Source organism: Dendrobium catenatum, unplaced genomic scaffold (genome assembly GCF_001605985.2).
Source record: "Dendrobium catenatum unplaced genomic scaffold, ASM160598v2 fragScaff_scaffold_448, whole genome shotgun sequence".
Classification (NCBI taxonomy): Eukaryota; Viridiplantae; Streptophyta; class Magnoliopsida; order Asparagales; family Orchidaceae; genus Dendrobium; species Dendrobium catenatum.
Genome location: NW_021318910.1, coordinates 202,773 through 222,662, shown reverse-complemented (window position 1 = coordinate 222,662; position 19,890 = coordinate 202,773). Strand labels below are relative to the sequence as shown.

At 33.7% G+C, this 19,890-nt stretch overlaps 1 protein-coding gene across 2 annotated transcripts; it reads right to left on the bottom strand.

The window, feature by feature from the left end:
* Window positions 1-2,861: 2,861 nt before the first annotated feature.
* On the bottom strand, window positions 2,862-10,093 carry LOC110105263 (katanin p60 ATPase-containing subunit A1). Of its 2 annotated transcripts, XR_003700535.1 has the most exons (7): window positions 9,797-10,093; window positions 8,767-9,238; window positions 8,389-8,586; window positions 3,792-4,036; window positions 3,623-3,704; window positions 3,360-3,518; window positions 2,862-3,194 (listed from the first exon to the last, which is right to left on the bottom strand). XR_003700535.1 is itself a non-coding variant. In XM_020834684.2 (6 exons), exons 1-6 carry the CDS (start codon window positions 9,913-9,915, stop codon window positions 3,101-3,103), a joined length of 1,287 nt encoding a protein of 428 aa, XP_020690343.2. In that variant the 5' UTR covers window positions 9,916-10,090; the 3' UTR covers window positions 3,055-3,100. The 2 variants fall into 2 exon arrangements, 1 of the variants encoding a protein (XP_020690343.2); XM_020834684.2 differs by lacking the exon at window positions 3,623-3,704 and having other exon boundaries at window positions 3,055-3,194; window positions 9,797-10,090.
* Window positions 10,094-19,890: the final 9,797 nt, after the last annotated feature.

Genomic DNA, 19,890 nt, shown 5'->3' with positions numbered 1-19,890 from the left:
CTGTGGGGGCTAAAGGAGAGTCACTAAAGGTTTAGTGCAATACTAGGAGAATGCCTCCGATGAGTGGACGTAGGTTAGGTTGGACCAAACCACTATAAATCTGGTGTATTCTTTCTGATTATTTCCTGCACTTTATTTTTACTACGATTAAATTTTTAGGTGAAATCTCTGATTAATTTTTTTATTATTGATTTAATTAAAGAATATATAAAAAAGATTTTTCTTTTAGTTAAAGAAGTTTTTAATTATCCAATTCACCCCCCCCCCTCCCTCCCTCTTGGTTAGCCTCGGGACTAGTTCATAAGGGCATAAAACCCCTCACGAACTTTCAAATCACAGTCTAAGAGTAAGTCTTCATACTCATCTTGATTGCCAGGGACTTGAAATACGAAGTTGTCAGACTTAGTGATGACGATTATGGTAGGGCTTTTTAGCACAATGTCTGCTCTAACCATTTACTCGCTTGAGCCACTGTTTACATACAGTATCCAATGAGGTTGGGTCGTCGTTTCTGAGTCCATCTTTGGTAGTGCATCATATGAGAAAGTTGGCGAGTCCTTAAGCCTTTATAGTTGTCCTTAGCATGTAGGTTATGGAGAACTCGCTGAGTTCGACAGACCACCTGAGTAGTCGGCCTGAGTGGTCAAGCTTGGCAAGCACTTCCTTGAGAGGGTGATCAATTAGCACCTGGATAGAATAGACCTGGAAACAAGGTCGCAACCTTCTGTCTAAGTTGGCTAGTGCCCATGCAAGGTTTTTCAAAATGGGATATCTCTGATCCGTGCCTCGAAGCATGCGGCTCACGTAGTAAATGAGCCATTGCTTCTTTCCATTCTCCTTAACAAGTACAAAACCGATGGCGTCTTCGTCGACTCCAAGGTACAACAACAACAACAACATCAAGCCTTTATCCCACTACGTGGGGTCGGCTACATGAATCCTTTTTCTCCATTGTGTCCTATTAAAAGTCAAATTCTCGTTTAAATCTAATAAAGAAAGGTCATTCCTAATATTTTCTAACCAAATCTTTTTAGGTCTACCCCTACCTTTCTTAACATAAGTCAAATCAAATACCTCTACTCTCCTAACCGGGTCATCGCAAGACCGCCGTTTTATGTGACCAAACCATCTAAGGCGACTTTCTCTATTCTTATCTTCTACTGGAGCTGTCCCTACCTTTGCACGTATATGCTCATTTCGTATCCTATCTCTAAGGGTAAAGCCACTCATCCACCTGAGCATCCTCATCTCTGCCACACTTAACTTAGAATTATGCTTCTCTTTTAATGGCCAACATTCGGCACCATAAAGCATTGCAGGCCTCACTACCATCTTATAGAATTTTCCCTTAAGTTTGAGGGGTACATTTCTATCACATAACAAGCCCGATGCATTCCTCCACTTCAACCATCCAACTTGAATTCTGCTGATAATATCCCCATCTATTTCACCATCACTCTAAACAATAGATCCAAGATATCTAAAACGTGTACTCTTATTAATGACTTGATCGCCCAAAGTCACAATCCCCTCACTAGGTCTATTACTACAAAAATTACACTCCATATATTCCGTTTTAGATCTACTCAAGCGAAAACCTTTAGACTCTAAGGTTGACCTCCATAATTCAAGTTTACCTTCAACTCCCTCTCTAGTCTTATCAACAAGAAGAATATCATCAGCAAAAAGCATACACCAAGGTACATCCTCTTGCAAATGTCTAGTGAGAACATCCATGACTAAAGCAAAAAGATATGGGCTTAAGGCTGATCCTTGATGTAACCCAACCGAAATAGGGAAATACTTGGTCAATCCACCTTGTGTTTGAACACAAGGTATAGGAATAAATTTTCGCATGGTCGAGGGTTTTGAAAGATTGACAGTGATGTCAGGAGACTCTTCAGCTATTGGAAGGCGGCTATACAGTCTTCTCCCTAATAGAATTTTTGTGCACTCCTAAGGGGTTTTGAAGAAGAAGGTGCATCTTTCTCCTAGTCGAGGGATGAAACGGTTGAGTCTGGCGAGCAAGTCTGTGAGTCAGTAGACTTCTTCTTTCGCAGTTATGGGCATCTTCATGTCGATTATGACTTATACCTTGTCAGGGTTGACTTTGATTCCGTCGAGTGTGAGAAAGAACCCTAAGAATTTTCCTGCACTGACTCCGAAGGTGCATTTCAGTGGATTCAATCTCATGTTACGCAAGGGTGGAATTTTCGTCAATTTTCTTGTGCCAACACCCGGGCAATATGAGTCTCTTTTCTAGGATTTTGGGATGCGCATGCCCCATTCGTTTTAAAAACGGAGATCATGCGGCCAATCTCGTGTATCATCGCACAATTAATTTAATATTTTTTATTGCATTTGCTCAACTTTCTTGTGAGAGGTCTCATTTGAGTAATTTGACGTTGTGGCAACTGCGGGATTTGTTTTATGATTGAATGTCATTTTGAGTGATTTCATGTATTGTCGCTATATGTCGTATTAGCTTGTGCGGTGCCTTATCGATCAACGATCAACCTCATTGGACGTGCACGTCTTGGCCGTTTGATATATTTTAGGGGTCAAGAGACTTCAACTCCTAATTCTCAATATCAGAAGTATTTGGTTCAAAATAAATTTTCAGACATATTTCCACTGGAAAATAAAAAAGGAGCATATTTCTCTAATTATACATGGTATGAGCATACAAAAGCCAAATTTTCATTCAATATTCCTTTTTTTTTCAAAGAATTTTAATGGAAACCTTAATAATCTACATCAATGAGCAATATGATGGCTAACTGAAAAATTAGTTTTTGATGCATAAAACACTAATTAAAACTGCTGCGGCAGAGGGGGGCAGAGAAATCTAAATGAAAATATTGGGCAGGCATTCAAATTTCTGAACATGAATTGGATGTTAAAACTACAATAGAAAAAAAAAATAACAAAGACAATGCAAAACTCAAATGAAGAATGGCTACAAAATCAGAAAACCGAAGAGACCTAGTAGAAGCATCAAAACGACTTGCATGCAAAAGAACTGCATGGAATGAAATGGTAAAAGAGAAGTTGTAAAGCTCCAAAAGTGATTCTAAAAATAGTACTAATAGATCAGAAGTTATACTTCGACAGTCCTCAAGTTAATTTTGATAAGCTCTTTGCGACTCTCAAAATTGGGAAGAGGTATGTATATACGTTTTTCCAGCCGCCTCCTGCATTCATAAAATAACAAGTGGCTGAATGCAACTTAACAAGGCTAAAAATTTCTAACTGTACGCCATTTCACAATGATATGTCAAACACAGAACGAACTTTCCAGACATTTTGAAACTCTACATCAACAAAACTTTTAGCCTAGAATAATCATAGGACTATACCTCAGCGCCTCATCAATATCCCATGGAAAATTGGTTGCAGCAAGAACCATCACTATTTTCCTCCCTCCATCTTCACTAACCGAGCTGTTGTTTACTCCATCTACCTGAACTAGAAGTTCAGACTTCACTCTTCTGGAGGACTCGTGCTCTCCCGAAGCTCTATATTAAAGTAACTTTTAATAGTTTAAAATTTAATATAATAACAAACAAATAATCTCACATTTCCCAATTAAATAAAAATAATATATTAATTGTCTTGTCACCAGAAATAGAGCCATCAAATGGAAGAACAATAAAGCAAAACCACTCCATTTCATGATTGTCAACAATTTAGTGTACACATTCCTGTATGTCATGCACCAAAACAAATAGGAGAATAGAAAGATACATGAGACAAGAGAAAAAAAAAAAAGGTGCTTCCTGGTTACATACCCTCGAGCATTGCAAAGAGAATCAATCTCATCAATGAATATGGTACTAGGAGCATAAGCTCTAGCAAGATCAAACAAGCAACGAACCATGCGCTCACTCTCCCCACGCCATTTTGAAGCCAAAGTAGCCGATGAAACATTAAAAAATGTTGTTCCACACTCAGTAGCAACAGCCTTTGCCAGCAGTGTTTTTCCCGTGCCAGGTGGGCCAAACATAAGAACACCTTTCCATGGCCTCCGGATGCCCTAAACACAAAAATGATCATGGAATGTGATTCAAAATAAAATTCAAATTGAAAGTAAACTATTGTAGCAAAGAAAATAATTAGAATAAGAAACAAAACTATCATGATTGTAACAATACATAATATTACAACAAAATGCAAAACAATGGATCTTAGGCTTTCATAAATAAAGAGAGCATAAATATTCTTAAGGGAATGCTTGTGCTTAAAACAGAAGTATTAGTGTTTTTAAATCCCATATTCATATTCAAAAACTAGAATCATCCCCTGCATTATAATCTAAATCATCATGCTCATTTTTAATGCAAATGGCCTCATGCTCATTATATCTCCCAAACTGGTATTTGAGTTTTGCACTGTGCACTATAGCACTTTTTTATTTTTATTTTTTGAGAAATTGCATCAAGCATTTTATTCAAAATAAAGAGGTACAAACTAAATGATTGCTATTCTATCATATTCTTCCTTCGCCAATCAAAAGATTATTGGAGGAAGCTTATTACAAAATAAATCAAAATAAAAGTTGCCACTCAACGCAAGTTTTGCACCATAGTGAGCAACTTTATTACAATTTCTTGGAATAAAATGAATAATAACATTCTTAAAATCATTAAGAAACTTCAAATCAAACTGATCACAATTTGCTTCAATACTTCGAGAATTACTCAACGAATCTTTCAGGATTTTGATAATATTAATATTATTTCCTTCTATTCATATGCCTTCTTTATCAAGCATCCAATCTTCTATTCTTCTTCTTATAGAAAAAACAGCCCTAAGTTTCAATTGAGATAAATCCCAATGAAGGAGCTGCTCACCAAATGCTGAAATAAATCTTCCATGATGATCTCTGATCACGCCACCAATTCCAACCATATTATTCATAATAATTGCTGCATCTACATTCACTTTAATCCAATTTAGAGGAGGGGGATGCCAAAAATATTCATTCAGCTCATAGAGTAGGTTGATATTCCAGTTTCTCAAATTGGATATTTGAATGGCTTATTGGAAGAAATCAAAGCATTAGCAGCTATTGTAGAAGGTGAGAAGAGGTTACCTCCATGCTTACATGCATTTCTTGTTCTCCATGAATTAAATAAAACTGAGCAGTAAATACGAACAAGTTCCGGATTTTAAACAGATTTTTTCTTCAACTGTTGTATCATTTCTGAAAAATTCAGATATTCTGGAAGTATGATACCCCATTGTTTGAGGATTGAAAAGACTTCCTTCAGTTTGAAGCAACTAACCAAAATATGATTGGGATCTTCTATTTGTTGACATCCTCTAGGAGATAGACTATTGCTCCGAAGTTTTCTATTTTGTAGCCAAAGGTTAGTAGGTAAAGCATCTTTCGTAAGTCTCCAACAAAATAAATCTTCCCTCGGCAACAATATAGAACACTTAACTCATAAATGGTGCATACTATTTTGAACACCCACGCCAATAACAATGTATGGGAGCATTCTCACTACGTTATGAGCTACAACATGAGCTATTTTGTGTTAATGGTAAGTATGGTAATGGCATATGATTGCAACATTAATTAACATTCAAAGATGATTTTTTTTAAAGTAAACATCCAATGGAGGATTGCTAGAAAGGCACACCAACTCACCTTTAGGACATAAAAAGGCCCTCCAACAAATTTAAGATAGGAGTCAGATTATAATGTCACTAAATACACATGCCTAAAAAGACAAACCATTTCTTCAATCTTTATCACATATACTTCAAGTGAACTTATAAATCATCATTTTTCATCCATTCCTACCGGTGTATCTTGAGGTGTAAAACCAATTCTTCACAAATCGTTTTGAATAATTTTTATCCATGTTACTTTACATCATTTCCCTCCTAATCCTCTAACATTACTTTTATCAATCCAATTAACAGGTATATTTTCTACTCTTTGTTATACATGTTTATAATCACTTAGGCCTACTTTTCAATTAGTGTATCTTCAAAAAATGTTTCTCAAACTATTCTAGAAATATAATCATTCTTTAATTTATCCTCCCTATTTTGCTGCACATTCATAGGTAGTATTCTCATTTTCTCTTTGCTCAGTTATTTATCACGACTTCTAATAGTCAATTACTTGAATCTATTGAACATATCAGCCTACTAGCAGATTTATAAAAACTTATCTTTAAGTCAACATGATAACTTCGTAGCACAATACTTCTAAGTCACTTTTCCATTTTAATCATATGGTCCTAACTCCAAAGGTTACATCTCGATTTTTATATATAATAGATCTCAAAAACCCATCACACTTAGAGATCAATTTTTTTTATAATAATAATTGATAATTACTAATATTACACCTCAAAAATTATATATTATACACTCAACCTTTCACATACTAATTCTATCATTCAATATTTTAAATATTTTATCTATTGTTTTAAACTCTCATTTACTTCAAATAATGCCTCACGAATTTGACATTTGGCATCTATGAAAATAATACATTAAAGAATCTCACCTTAATTATCCTTTGAGATGAAAGGACAACCAAAAAGCCAAGAAAAAGGTTAAAATCCAAGATACTGCATCAAGATTTGGGTTGTTGATCATCCACAACCATCCAACAAAACTAGTGGACGACCCCTCTTTCCTTCTAAATCAATAGAGAATAATTAAGAAGCTTAATTTTAAATCCTTTATTGGATAGATCAGCCACACCAATTCAAGAGGCGGAGACTAGATAGATTGCTTGATTTTAAGACCACTCCAGCCGCCTTATTTGGCATAACAAAATTTTATTGCTTGTGGAATCTTTAAATTTCATTATATTTTGCTTATTTTCTTTCCTTTATATTATGCCAACTAATAAATCCATGAAATAGTAGTTTACTAGCTCTAGCTCCTAAGGATTTTCCAAACTTAGCTTGCATTTAAAAAGTCTATAAATAGGACCTTACATTATACTTTCAAATTTATTAAATAAAAATTATATTTTGCTTATGTAAATTTCGAGTGGAAAGACTTGATGATTACTCTACTATCTAGCAAATCTTGGTGGATAATCCCCTAGGGCTTTAGTGAGTCCTTAATTATCTTTTTCGTCTCACATACCTCCTCTCTCCCAATAAAACTTCCCTCTCCTCAAGCTAGACTCAGCCAATCTTAGATCATAATCATCATCATCGCAAGACACCTCCTACCCCTTTAAAACAATCTTACACATTCTCCCACAACCCCCACAATCCCCACAAGATCCCAAGGCCTCAAGTCCCTATTAACCCCAAGATATCCTGACCAAAATCCTACTACATAGAGAACAATTTTTGCATCAATAAAACTAAAAATACACAACACATTAACTATTAATCCTAAATCCATCCATCAGTTCTCTAAAATCCCAGACCTCGAATCTGGAGTTACTCACCATTTTACTCCAAGAAACGCTTACCCTTTTAAATCCTAAAAGCTTAAACCTCAAATCAAAGCAAAACCCTAAATATCTCTTTTCCCATTACCCACGTAAACCTTTCTCTATCACCCTAAAAGGCCATAAATCAAGTTGATACCTTCCCCATCAAAATCCTATAGATCCTACATAAATTTGTAACCATCTCCATAACCAATACTTAAAGATATTAAGTCGATGTTGACCTTTAATGTAATCATACGATGATTGAAAACTTTATGGTTATTCTACAACTACATATGATACTAGTCAGTGATATAGAAGACAAATCCTTAATCTTTTCAACATTCCTTTGACACATATACCTTTCTTCCTTATTACGAACCAATTCAACATTCATGTTTTTTTGAACATATGCATCCTCAATGCCAATAAAAAAACATATGAAAGCCCTTTATATCTTATCTTTACACAAAAATCGCTTTCGTCGTTGATCTTCCTAAACTAACTAAATTGATTATCTGAAATTGGCTAAATTTTGCCAAGTCAAAAATTCCTCTCACCATAGCTTCACTGCCTACCTCATAAAATAGATTCCACTATTATTAGCACCAAAAAAAAAGTTTATATAAGAATGTAGAACCCTGTCAATGAGTAACTTGATGTACTGCAGCTCTCCATTTGCCTATATTGTAAAATACTAGTTGATGGCCATGTGCTTGACTCAGATTAAAAGAAGATGTCCGTATAGTCCTAATATGAACTAGTTAGTACTTGAACACTTAAACACATTTAAGAACATTTATGTTATACGAGGCCAACCACTTGTGCAGCATCGCAAAAGTGCCCAAAATGACTAAATTATATCATTGACAATCAAACATCCTTTTGGCTTTTGATAGCAGAAAATTTTTGCAAGTGCACAAAAAGGTAATGGTGCTATGCTTAAACATGAAATCAAAATAACGTACCTGAAAATATTCAGGCATCCAAAGAGGGAGCACAACAGCTTCTTCTAGCAATCTTTTGGCTTCACTTAGCCCTGCAACGTCATCCCACCTTATACCTGGGCTTGTCTCCAAGACATCTCTCTCAAGCATTGCAGCTAAATCAGGATCCGGTCCTTCATACTGTCCCTTCTTTAGCTTTCCTTCTTCAGCATCACCAATCTAAAAATACTCAAATCAGTCAGTAACCAGAATTCTCAAAATCCAGGTAAAAAAGCTAGTCCAAAAATCTAAATAGTCATAATATTAAGAATATAAAATGAAGAGAACAAAACTATTCATGATCATACACCAATAATAAATTGTAAACTAAATAAATAAATAATCAAATGAGGAAATTACCTGTGAATCTAACTTGCTAGTTGATTTGCCTTTTTTCCCTATCAACCCAGAGGAGGTTGAGGATCTAATACTTGAGCCACCTTTGCTAGCATTAGACTTGGCTCCACGGCCAACAGTTCCTGATTTAGATGAACCACGTGCCCATGTTGCATCTGAAGACTTCCGTGCACCAGCTGGACTGCTCCTGGTTGATCTTCTACTTCCATATTGCTGGCTATCTCGACTAGGTGGTCTCCACACATCAGGATCATCCAAGGGAACATTTGATGATGTTGGATATTCATCCAATGGTTGGAAAACAAAGGATTTTGTTGGAAGTGGTGGAGATGAGGACCTCCTCGACCCTGGAATTTCCTTAAAGGCCCTTATTTCAGCATCCAATTGTTTTACAATTTCTATTTCCTCAGAAATGGCCTTTTTGCAGTCCATCCATTTTGTGCGAATAACAGCATCATCAAGAGCATTCAAATGCCTGAGACAAATCACCGCACTCTTTATTCAAGGAAAACCTTGGTCAAAGTCATTTTACATTATCATGATTAGAGAATAGTTAAATAGAAATTAAATCTGGAGTCCCTACTAAATCAGCATCATAGAGCTGATTGTTTCTTGCTAACCAAATACAGATACGGACAAAGAAAACTGCATATTTACATGCTTTAAAAATCTTCCAAGCAAAAAGACAGTTTTACATGAATCGTAGGCAGGCTTATTTCATGTTTGAGTAGCTTCAGATAGATTAAAAGACAAATTTCTTGGAAAGATTTTGCTTGCAGATTGAGGAAATAACATTTTAGAGGGATTCTAATTCTAACTCATATACTGAGCAAAAAGCATGGAAAACCTATCAGGACTGTCCATTGATTCTGCAGTAATCAACTAAGGCTCCTAATGAAGCTTTCTAGAGAGCTGTGCACTAGAACATATTAACCAGAATGTGGAACAAGGATAGGTATAAACTTTAACATATTGCACAATCAAATATTCGCATCCTTTTCTAGGGCAATAAAAGAGAAAACAGAAAGATTACTTGTTGATCTGTGCAATGACGCCATCAAAAAAAATAATAGAAGTGTCATAAAGGCCTTCGAGCGCGTAGTCCCTCGCGAGCTTGAGATGATCTTGAAGTCCTGCTAGGGCACCTGACATCGGCTAGATCTACAGATTTCTGATTTGCGGAATCCAACAGTTATGTGACAACAGTTCACCTAAATCTCTACCTTCACTTCATCTTCAAAGCTTTGTCACTGATCATCGGAAGAAAGCTCTGGCAAGACTTCCAAAAATTATTAGGTGCCGACCGGACGTGGCTATGCGAGGAGTAATTATTGTGTACGCAATCCGAACCTATTGGGATGTGCTTATTTTGTTGCATATTTTTTGAGACATAATTTTTTCGTGGTAAATAATTAACAAATAAATAATACTCACTAAATACACAAAAAATATGCAAAAAATACGTAGAAAACATAATGTATCAAAAAATACGCAGTGAAATAAGCAGTAAATACGCAGCATCCGAACACAATTCTGCATTCGGATTACGTAGACGCCACTTGACGCTTACATATGTGTATGTATATGTGGAATTTTTTTAATAAATCTTTTAATTTAATTTATATAAGCCCCATCCAATACGACCTGATCCAGTATTTTTTTCATTTTAAACATAGGATTGGCCTTATTTTTAAAAACCCGTCAAAGAACTAAAAACCAAAATATTTAATACTTTTGATATGTACTGAAGAAAAAATGAGCTAGAAAATTGCATAAAATAGATGGAATGCTCTCCAAAGAGAAAGGGGAAAGGGATGCATGAATTGGAAGTTAACTTAGCTGAAATTTTCGCATGTTTCAACATATCGATAAGTTTCAATCTCATTCGAAGTTGTATTAAAAATATACTTTTTGAAAGTTGTAAAATAAAGCTATGTAGTAGAAAAAGGACAACAATGCTCAGTCGGTTTTCGCTCAATAGAGGCTCTTAGAAGTGTGTTAAAAAAAGTAAATAAGCTCTTCTCATATCCTGCGATGTTGTTGTTCAGCTGCCATTAATGTTTTAATTTACTTAAGACAAAGAGCATCATTATTTTTAGGGTTGGTAAAGATAAAGATGATGATCTTTAGTTGCATTTTAATTACGCTTTGGCTGTACTTTGGTTGCATTTTGATTGTGTTTTGGTTGTGCTTTGGTTGCACTTTGGTTGTGCTTTTGGTGCATTTTTTTTTATCTTTACTTCTTATTTCAGACATTGTATAAAGATGAGAGATAAGCATATGAATGTTACTGTACTTATGCTCATAATAATGGCTTTAGCTTCCAGAAGGATCATCACAGTTACTGGTCAAACTCTAGGAAGATAAAATCTAAGTATTTTGTCTATTCAAAAGCTGGTTTCAAGAGGAGTATTGATCTGAATTTAAAAAAGAAATTTACAAAACCAGAAGTTAGAATCGGTTGTACATCTATGAAGAGATTTGCAGTTGATGAAGGTGGTTACTGGCATGTCAAAAGATTTATTAAATCCCACAACCATGACTTGGCTAGGCTAGTCGACCTTCACCTTCTGAGATCATGTAGGAATGTTATTGAGGAAAAAGCTTTCGTCCTAAAATCAATGACAGATGTAGGAATTAGAACAGTTGATGCATAAGGCTACCTTGCAAAGGAAGTTGGAGGATATGAGAATGTTGGATTCTCTAAGAGGGATGCCTACAATTTTATTCAGAATGAGAAAAGAGCAAATATTGAATTTGGTGACACTAATTCTTTGATTCAATTATTTAAATATTGACAAGTAGCGGAGCACATGTTTACATGTGATGTTCAAATTGATGAGTATGATATATTGTTAAATTTTTACTTGATTGGTGGGATAGACATGATAGATTATGATTATTTTGGAGATGTGTTGATTTTTTATACTAGCAACAAGCTCAATAAGTATAATTTTGTATGTGCACCATTTGTTGGTGTTAACAATCATTGGTAGAACATTTTGTTTTTGTTTTTTTGTTTTTGAAAAGATTAAAGAGTAATACTAACTATGCTAGAAGCAATGACCAAACTACTATCTTCATTTCCACCATATTCTCATTTGCTATGCTCCTCGACTTCCATGATAGAAAAACCACAGTACAATAAATTCTACAAGGAACGAGATGTTTTAAAGCATTTTGTTCCAACCATTCATAGCATTCATTAAGAGTGAAAATTAGGAATATGAAAACCCCATTTAGTCAAGAGTTGAATAACCTGCACCAATTTCATACACCTCACCACCAAATGTTCCTCATCTTCAACTTCCAAACATCCTCTAGGACAAATATTGTTATCTTTCAATCTCCTATGCATCAAAAATTGAAAAGTGGGAATGGCCTTATAGAATATCCTCCACCAGAAAATTTTCACACGCAGATTCAGTTTGAGTTTTTTAATCCAATTTCAAAAATGATACATAGGAGAATGACAAACCAAAACTTCAGAAGCAAGAGCAGAAATAGTTTTACCATAACTTTTATGAATGAGCACCATTTGATTTTAAACCAGCTCAAGATAAATATAATTATTACGGATTAGCACAATTAGGTCCTCACCAAAGAAATTTTAAATTTGCTCTAAATTCCAAATCCCATTTGAAATAAACTTATCCAACATCCGATGATATTCTACATGAATCGAAACAAATGTCGGCCACTTAAGAAGGATCTTATCTAATAACCAATCATCATTGAGAACATTAACATACCTACCATCCGCTACCTTCCATCTGATTAAAAGATCGAGAGCCTTTGCAACATCTGCTACTATCTTCCCTACAGCTGACCAACCTTTCTTCGAACCAGAGTAAGCATTCCTCAACCCGTACCTTGTATATAACATATTATGGAACAAAGAATCGTTCTCAGTACATAAATTCCATACTAGCTTTGCTCTAAGATGACCCACTTTCTTCACACAAGAATAAAGTCCACGTCCCCCCATATTCACTTCCGCAAGCATTAATCTTCACAATGTCTTTTTTATGATAAACTGAAAATCAACACGAATGAGGCTTCTCAAAGCAATTTTCACACCAAAATAGGCATCTCTTTAACTAGTTTAAGACCCATAAGACGAGCTATCGTATTTTTCTTCCTTTTCTTGACAGTTTTGCCAAATAGAACTACAAATTTCTGATAATTAATACACTGCCCAGTCCAATTACAAAAGTTCATAAGAATATTCCTCACCTCCTTCACCATCTTTATCGTAGCATAAGAAAATATGATAATATCATCTGCATATATTAAATGAGAAATTCTAGGAATATTTGGACGAAGATTGATACCAACCATGTTACCTTTTTAAATAAAAGCCATAGATAGCTGCTGAGAGCATAAAATGAACAAAAATGGGGATAATGGGCAACCTTGCCTAAACCCACTTTTGGCCTCAATCCACTTATAATACTTTCCATTAATCAACACAAAAAATTTAGCATTATCCACACATTCCAAAATCAATTTGGAAAACTTTAATGGAAAATTAAAATACCTTAATACTTGCTTAAGAGTGGACCACCCCCATATTATCATATGCTTGCTCCATGCCAATCTTGAAAGAAACCAAGCCTTTTGATGCCTTAGAAAATTTTAATGTATGGAAAACATCTTAAGCCAGCAAAATATTTTATGAAATAGACCTCCCCTTAAAAAATGCAGCTTGTTTTTTGGAAATGAGCTTTGGAATAATACCATATATTCTATTAACTAGAACTTTGGCCACCAACTTCTAAATTGTCTTACATAAGCTTATAGGCCTGAAATTAGCCGATACCACTGGATTTTCCACTTTAGGAATAAGCACCGCAACATTTTCCTTCCAATTAACATCCATAGTACCCATAGAAAATACTTGATGTAATATATTACATACATCCTTTTTAATAATTAGCCAATAACTCTTAATAAAAGAGTTTGATATACCATCAATACCATGGAATTTGTGTCCCTTTAGTTCACTTACCACTCCCATAATTTCCTCCAAAGAAAACTCAGCCTCAAGCTTCACCCTGTCTTTATCATCAAGCACTGTCAATGGGGAAGGCCAACCATCCAACAGGAAGTTCGTATGACGCAATTTATTATAGAAAAACAAAAAAAAAATCTTTTATTTGATCTTGATCTTCAAACATAAGTCCCCTTTCATTCTTAATCATAAAAATCCAGTTAGAGTTCCTTCTAGCATTAGCATACGATTGGAAAAATCTATAGTTATTATCACCATTTGTTAACCAATGAACTTTTGCTCGCTGCCTCCACCATGAGTTTAACCGTGCCAAGGTACTATTCAACTCATTAACTTTAGATCTGAGCAGCAACACCTTATCTTCTAAGAGGCCCCCTTCCAAAGATTCCTCCATTTGTAATTCCATAATCTCCCTTTTAAGACAATCTTTCAACATATGCATATCTTTTTAGTTTAGCTTTACTCCAAAAAAATAGAGACTATAATGTTCTTTTAAATTTTGTATTAAGAATTTCTGAATAGTTCCCAAAAGCTTTCATATTCCAAGCTTTAGAAATAATTCCAACTGAAGCATGATAAGAAGTCCAGATTTCTTCAAATCTATTATTTTTCTTGGTCTTCGGAATATGTTCCAGTAGATTAATCAATATAGGACAATGATCCGAAGCTATTCTTGTAAGATGACGTACCACCACCAATTGAGAAGAATCCATCACCAAAGAGTTAAGAAAACACCTATCCAATCTTTCCCAGATATGAGCTCCACCAACTTTGTTATTGCACCAAGTGAATCTAGGACCAACAAATCCGACTTCATGAAAGTCATTATTAGTTATAAAGGTCTTCATCTCCTCAGAACCTTCAGAAAAAATAATTCTCTTTCCCCCCTTTTTATCTCCTTTGGCCAATAAACAATTGAAATCCCCACCTATAACCAAAGAAATATCTTTGGATGAAAATTCTTTAGTATCCCTCTAAAGCTCCCTTCTTTTATGAACTTCCTTGCTCCAATAAGCAAAAGAAATCCTCCAATTCCCTTATTATGAATATTAAGTTCTCCAATAATGCATTGAGAAGATGATTTCAAAATAGTAAAAGAAGCCAAATTAGACTTCCAAAGAACCAAAATGCCTCCTGACAAACCATAAAAGAGAAAATAACAAAAGTCTCAATCCAAACCAATAAGCAAATTAACTCCCTTCCTATCAATGGAAGTTAATTTAGTCTCCAACAAAACCACAAAAACAACCTCACACTCTTTCACAAACTCCTTAAGATATATAGAAGCTTTATTCTTTCTAGCTCCTCTACAATTAATTCCAAAAAACAACCGGCATATTAAAGAATAAGAGGGGAATCATCCCCCCATTTTTCTTTATTCCCAATTCATATTTCCTACTTCTAGTAACCAACTTAATAGGATCTAGTCCTTTAAGTTCTTTAGTAAGCTTCCTCTTACCAGAAGCCAAATCACCCTTACCGCCACCAACATCTTCCCAATTCAAATTATTTGGATCTTCCTCCATATATTTAGGAGATCTCCCAACAAAAGCCGAGTTTTCTACATCTTCAACCTTCTTAGGTTAGAAAATGTACTGATTAATTGGAGCCAAAATGAGTAGGATGAGGAGTACAAATGCAGCCACTTTGAAATTATTCTTGTGATAAAGAGGAGCTCAATATTAAAGCAAGCTGCTTGATTTTGCTCAAGAAAACTATATTTATTTTTTTATGAAGATTTTTTTCAGGGTATTAGAGGAATGAGTATGGTCTTTATCTTGATTGATTCATCAAAGTTTCTAGTCAACTACATAGAGAATAAAGACCAACATCATCCTTGGGTTATTGACTTTAATACAATTGAAGGTAGCATTCAATGCAATTTTAGGAAGTATGATACTATAGGATTGTTTTTTTTTTTTCACTATATGAAGGTTTTGAGATAATTAGATATTACTAAAATCCCTGAGAAGTACCTACTACTGTGATGGTTAGTAAGGGCTTGAAAATATATTTATTCAGGTCACTTGGGCAATTGTATAAGAAATAATAACTTTGAAGGTGGTTGGAGATTCAAATTCAGAAATTAAGTGAGTAGATTTGCATATCAAATGAGCACACAAGCATAAGGGAATGAGGAGGCTGAGCAGTACATGCTTGCCATAATGAAAGACATTGTTGAAAACATAGACTTAATTCTTGGTGGCAAAAAAAAAAAAGAAGTATGTTGTAAGATCCCAGGGTGGCAGTGCAAATTTGAAAGATCCTATAAAGCATAGGCCTAAAAGCATATCCAATACAAGATTGAAAAGCCACTGGGAAAAGAAGAAGCGACCTAATAGTATGTTTTATTGTCCTAACAATTATATTAATATTCCTTACCTAAGACTAAAATTGTAGTTTTTAACAAAGAAACCTTGATGGAGGAAAAAATTAAAGTGATGGATGATACCGAAGCTGTACATATGACAATAGATGATAATTTTTCAACACATATGAACTTCTCAAGCATGCATGAATGGTTCAGTGGGGAATATATAACCGGCCAAGCAACAAGCCAATCAGGCGCTGAGTACACCAGATTGATGATGTATTCCATTACTTCGGAGTTAGAATTTAATGAATTTTCATTATAATAAGTATTGATTTTGAACTTATAAATATTCATTATAAAAAGTATTGATTTTTAATAATGAATTTTTATTGTAATAAGTATTGATTGTGAACTTATGAATATTCATCATAATAAGTATTAATTGCGCTATATTTATTCTTTACTTGTGCTTTTAATGCGCTTTAATTGCGCTATTTATGCACTATTTTTGTGCTATGTATGCACTTTACTTATGCTTTTAATGCACTTTTAATGCGCTTTTATTGCACTTTATGTGCGCTTTCATTATACTTCAGTTACGTTATATTTGCTTTTTACTTATATTATTTATGTGCTATATCTACACTTTAGTTGCGCTTTTAATGTGCTTTAGTTGCGCTTTACATGCACTTTCATTACACTTTAGTTTTGTTTGAGTTGCACTTTAGTTGCTCTTAATAATTTATATTTTAAAAAACTCAAAATGTTCAAATTTATAAAATTTACAAAATAAACAACACAAAATATATATTTAACATTTAAAAATTTTACAATTATATTACAAAGTGAACATAATTTTATATTTTACTTCGTTGTAAGAAAAATAAAATATCTAAATTTTTCCCTAAATTTTGGTAAATATTTTTGCCACATTGATAAGAGGCCAAGTCCACTTTCCTTCGTAGAATGGCTTTCTCCATGTATTTTCATATGAACATTCTACATTCAATATCATTTGACTAAGTTGGAACTCCATGGAAAGTTTGTAAATTCCATTTTATTATATTGCTTGTAAAGGTTCCTTTAGTGTATTCATATAAGGATTTTATCTGAAAAATTATACTAGTATTTTATTTTGTGTTCATATTGAGAAAATAAGATAAATACAATATGGCTTTAACTTATAACTTTATATATTATTGTGTTTTGGATTGGGTAAAGAATCAAATAATTTCCAGACTCTCTCTTTTAACCTGCCTATAATAAGTATCCAATGCTTACTAAAAATTATGGGTTAAACAATAAGATTACTTTCTTTAACATAATCAGGATTAATGTTTTGGATGAACATATGAAATGGTTGATTTTAATCCTTATATACCTGCAATATGTGAGCTATATAAGAAAGCTAATGTGATAAATAGATTATAAATAAGATTTATACTAACCCTGTACAATGGAGAGATGTATAAGTAGCATTGAAATTTTTCTATTATAATCCTCCTCTTCTGAGATAACAAAATAATAAAAGCATCTACATAGTTGTCCCCTAAACATTGATTTGTGAGCAGATCATCAATATCAGCTCTGTTTATTGCTACATTACCAAAAATAAATATAAGGTCGTCCCTACAAAAATAAAGGAAAAAAATTAAAGCGCATCAAAAGTACAAGTAAAGCACAACTAAAGTATAACTAAAGTGAATGCAAAATTCATTAAAAGTGCACGTAAAGTGTATCAAAAGTGCAACAGAAGCCCATATAAAGCACACGTAAAACGCATTAAAAGCGTAATATAAGTGCACATAAAGAACATAAAAAGTGCAACAAAAGCAAATTAAAATCGCAAATGAATAAACTTAATTTTTATTAAACTTCCTAAAATATTCATTCATAAAACTTTGTTGCTCATTAGTTAAGAAATCCTTCCTTGGATATTTCATTGTATGTTGTTCAAGTCAAGGTACAATTTTCACATTATCAATAAAAATAACATCATGGGTCTGCATTTGTTTCTCTGATCTTTTAAATGGTTTATTGTTAGCTCTTTTCATTTTTTATTTATGTGGTTAGTATTGGATGATCTACTTGGACATACTGTGTATTGGTTGAACATTCGTTGTGGGTGGTGGTTAAATAATATTTGTAGTGGTTGTTAGTGGAGGAACATCTGTAGTCGGTGGTGGTGGAGGAACATCTTTATCAGGTAATAGTGGAGAAACATCTTTATTGAGTAATAGTGGAGGAACATCTTTATTGGATGGTGGTGGAGGAACATTTTTATTGGATGGTGGTGGAGGAACATCTGTAGTTCTGGATTTCTTTACATATTGGATACTTGTGGAAGATAATGATATAGAAGATTTATCAGGATAATATTCACATTGGGCCAAATGGTTGATGAATTTATAATGCAGAGATTCTACAGTTATTTTAAGTTTTTCTAAATTGTCTTCAATTCGATCCATCCTCTTGCCCAAATTCTTTTCAATTCTATTGCATATATTTTGCAATGCAACCAGTAATTTATTCTAAACATTAAACCAATCTTTACTTTTAGGAAGAGGTGGATAATAAGGATGTTGACTAGGAGGTTGAGCAGGAATTTGAGGGGGTTCTTGATGTGAAAAATGAGGAGAGGGAGGTAGGGGTGTGAACTTTTTTTTGGTTGTGGTGAGTGGATTCTGTGGGGATATTAAAGAGTTCAAATTTCTAAGTTTTGAATAGCATTTATGTTAGCCCCTAAATTTTTTGCTTCCTTGTTAGAAATATTATGTAGAACAAGATAAATATGCATAAAATTTAAAACTAATAATATCAAATATTTGATATTTCTAAAAGATAATAAGAGATGTAGTTGTGTTTTAATTATGCTTTTCTTGTGTTTTTATTACATTTTAGTTGCGCTTTAGCTTTTATTGTGCATTTTTTTCATTTGGAATAAAAAAATTATCAGATAAAATTCATTCTTAATATGTACATAAAAACATACCTCTTTTGTCTTAAAAAGTTTAAATTAGGTGATAGCACTATCTTGGGTATAGAATATTTCAGTATTACCCTCTCATCTCTAAAAATTTGATCTTAAATTTGGATTGATCGGTTTATTTATTGAGAAGTGTTCTAAAAATCAAATATGCATAATACCACACATAAAACAACATTATTGAATATTAAAAACCATTAGGAGAGGAAAAAAAGTAGCATAGGAAACTTACCAGTATGAATAGAAAAAAACTATTGATATAACCCAATGGTTTCTCCATTGCAAACTTGTTTACAATTTTATCGAATTCCTAGATCATGAAATCCATTATACTTGCAACACAATTAATAAAAGAGAACTCATTTACATTATTGGCTATATATATTGTTAAGAGAGGTTCTATTTGCATGTTTTATATTCTTGCAACTTGTATAGTTTTGATGATTTTAAATATTATTATTTTATGTATAGTTATCTCCTAACACTTTTTGGAAGAGTTTTTTTTGCTCTTGTGTGTACTAACATTTCAAAAAAATCAAACTCCATACTACAATGACTTGAAATCAAATTCAACATAAGATACTTTGTGTATTTAAAAACTTGTATTTTTCTTTGAATTAAATTTGAGAGGGAGTGATTTAATTGAGTGAATACACACTCACACTTTAGGAGATCTTGAGAAATTTATACTGATCGTATGGGACGAACATAGTTCTTACAGGACGATCAAGTCAGTTATCTCCTCGTAAGAGCAATGGAACGAACAGGAATTGAAAAAAAAAATTCTAAGTTCTGATCGTCCAGGACGAAGTG

Bases quoted from the DNA above. Each gene is read 5' to 3' on its own strand.
- LOC110105263 (XM_020834684.2), bottom strand. From the start codon at position 9,915: ATGTCAGGTGCCCTAGCAGGACTTCAAGATCATCTCAAGCTCGCGAGG. The intron at 9,239-9,796 runs GTAATCTTTCTG...GATTTGTCTCAG, and splicing joins GTCATTGCACAGATCAACAA to GCATTTGAATGCTCTTGATG. The intron at 8,587-8,766 runs GTAATTTCCTCA...GAGTATTTTTAG, and splicing joins CTAGCAAGTTAGATTCACAG to ATTGGTGATGCTGAAGAAGG.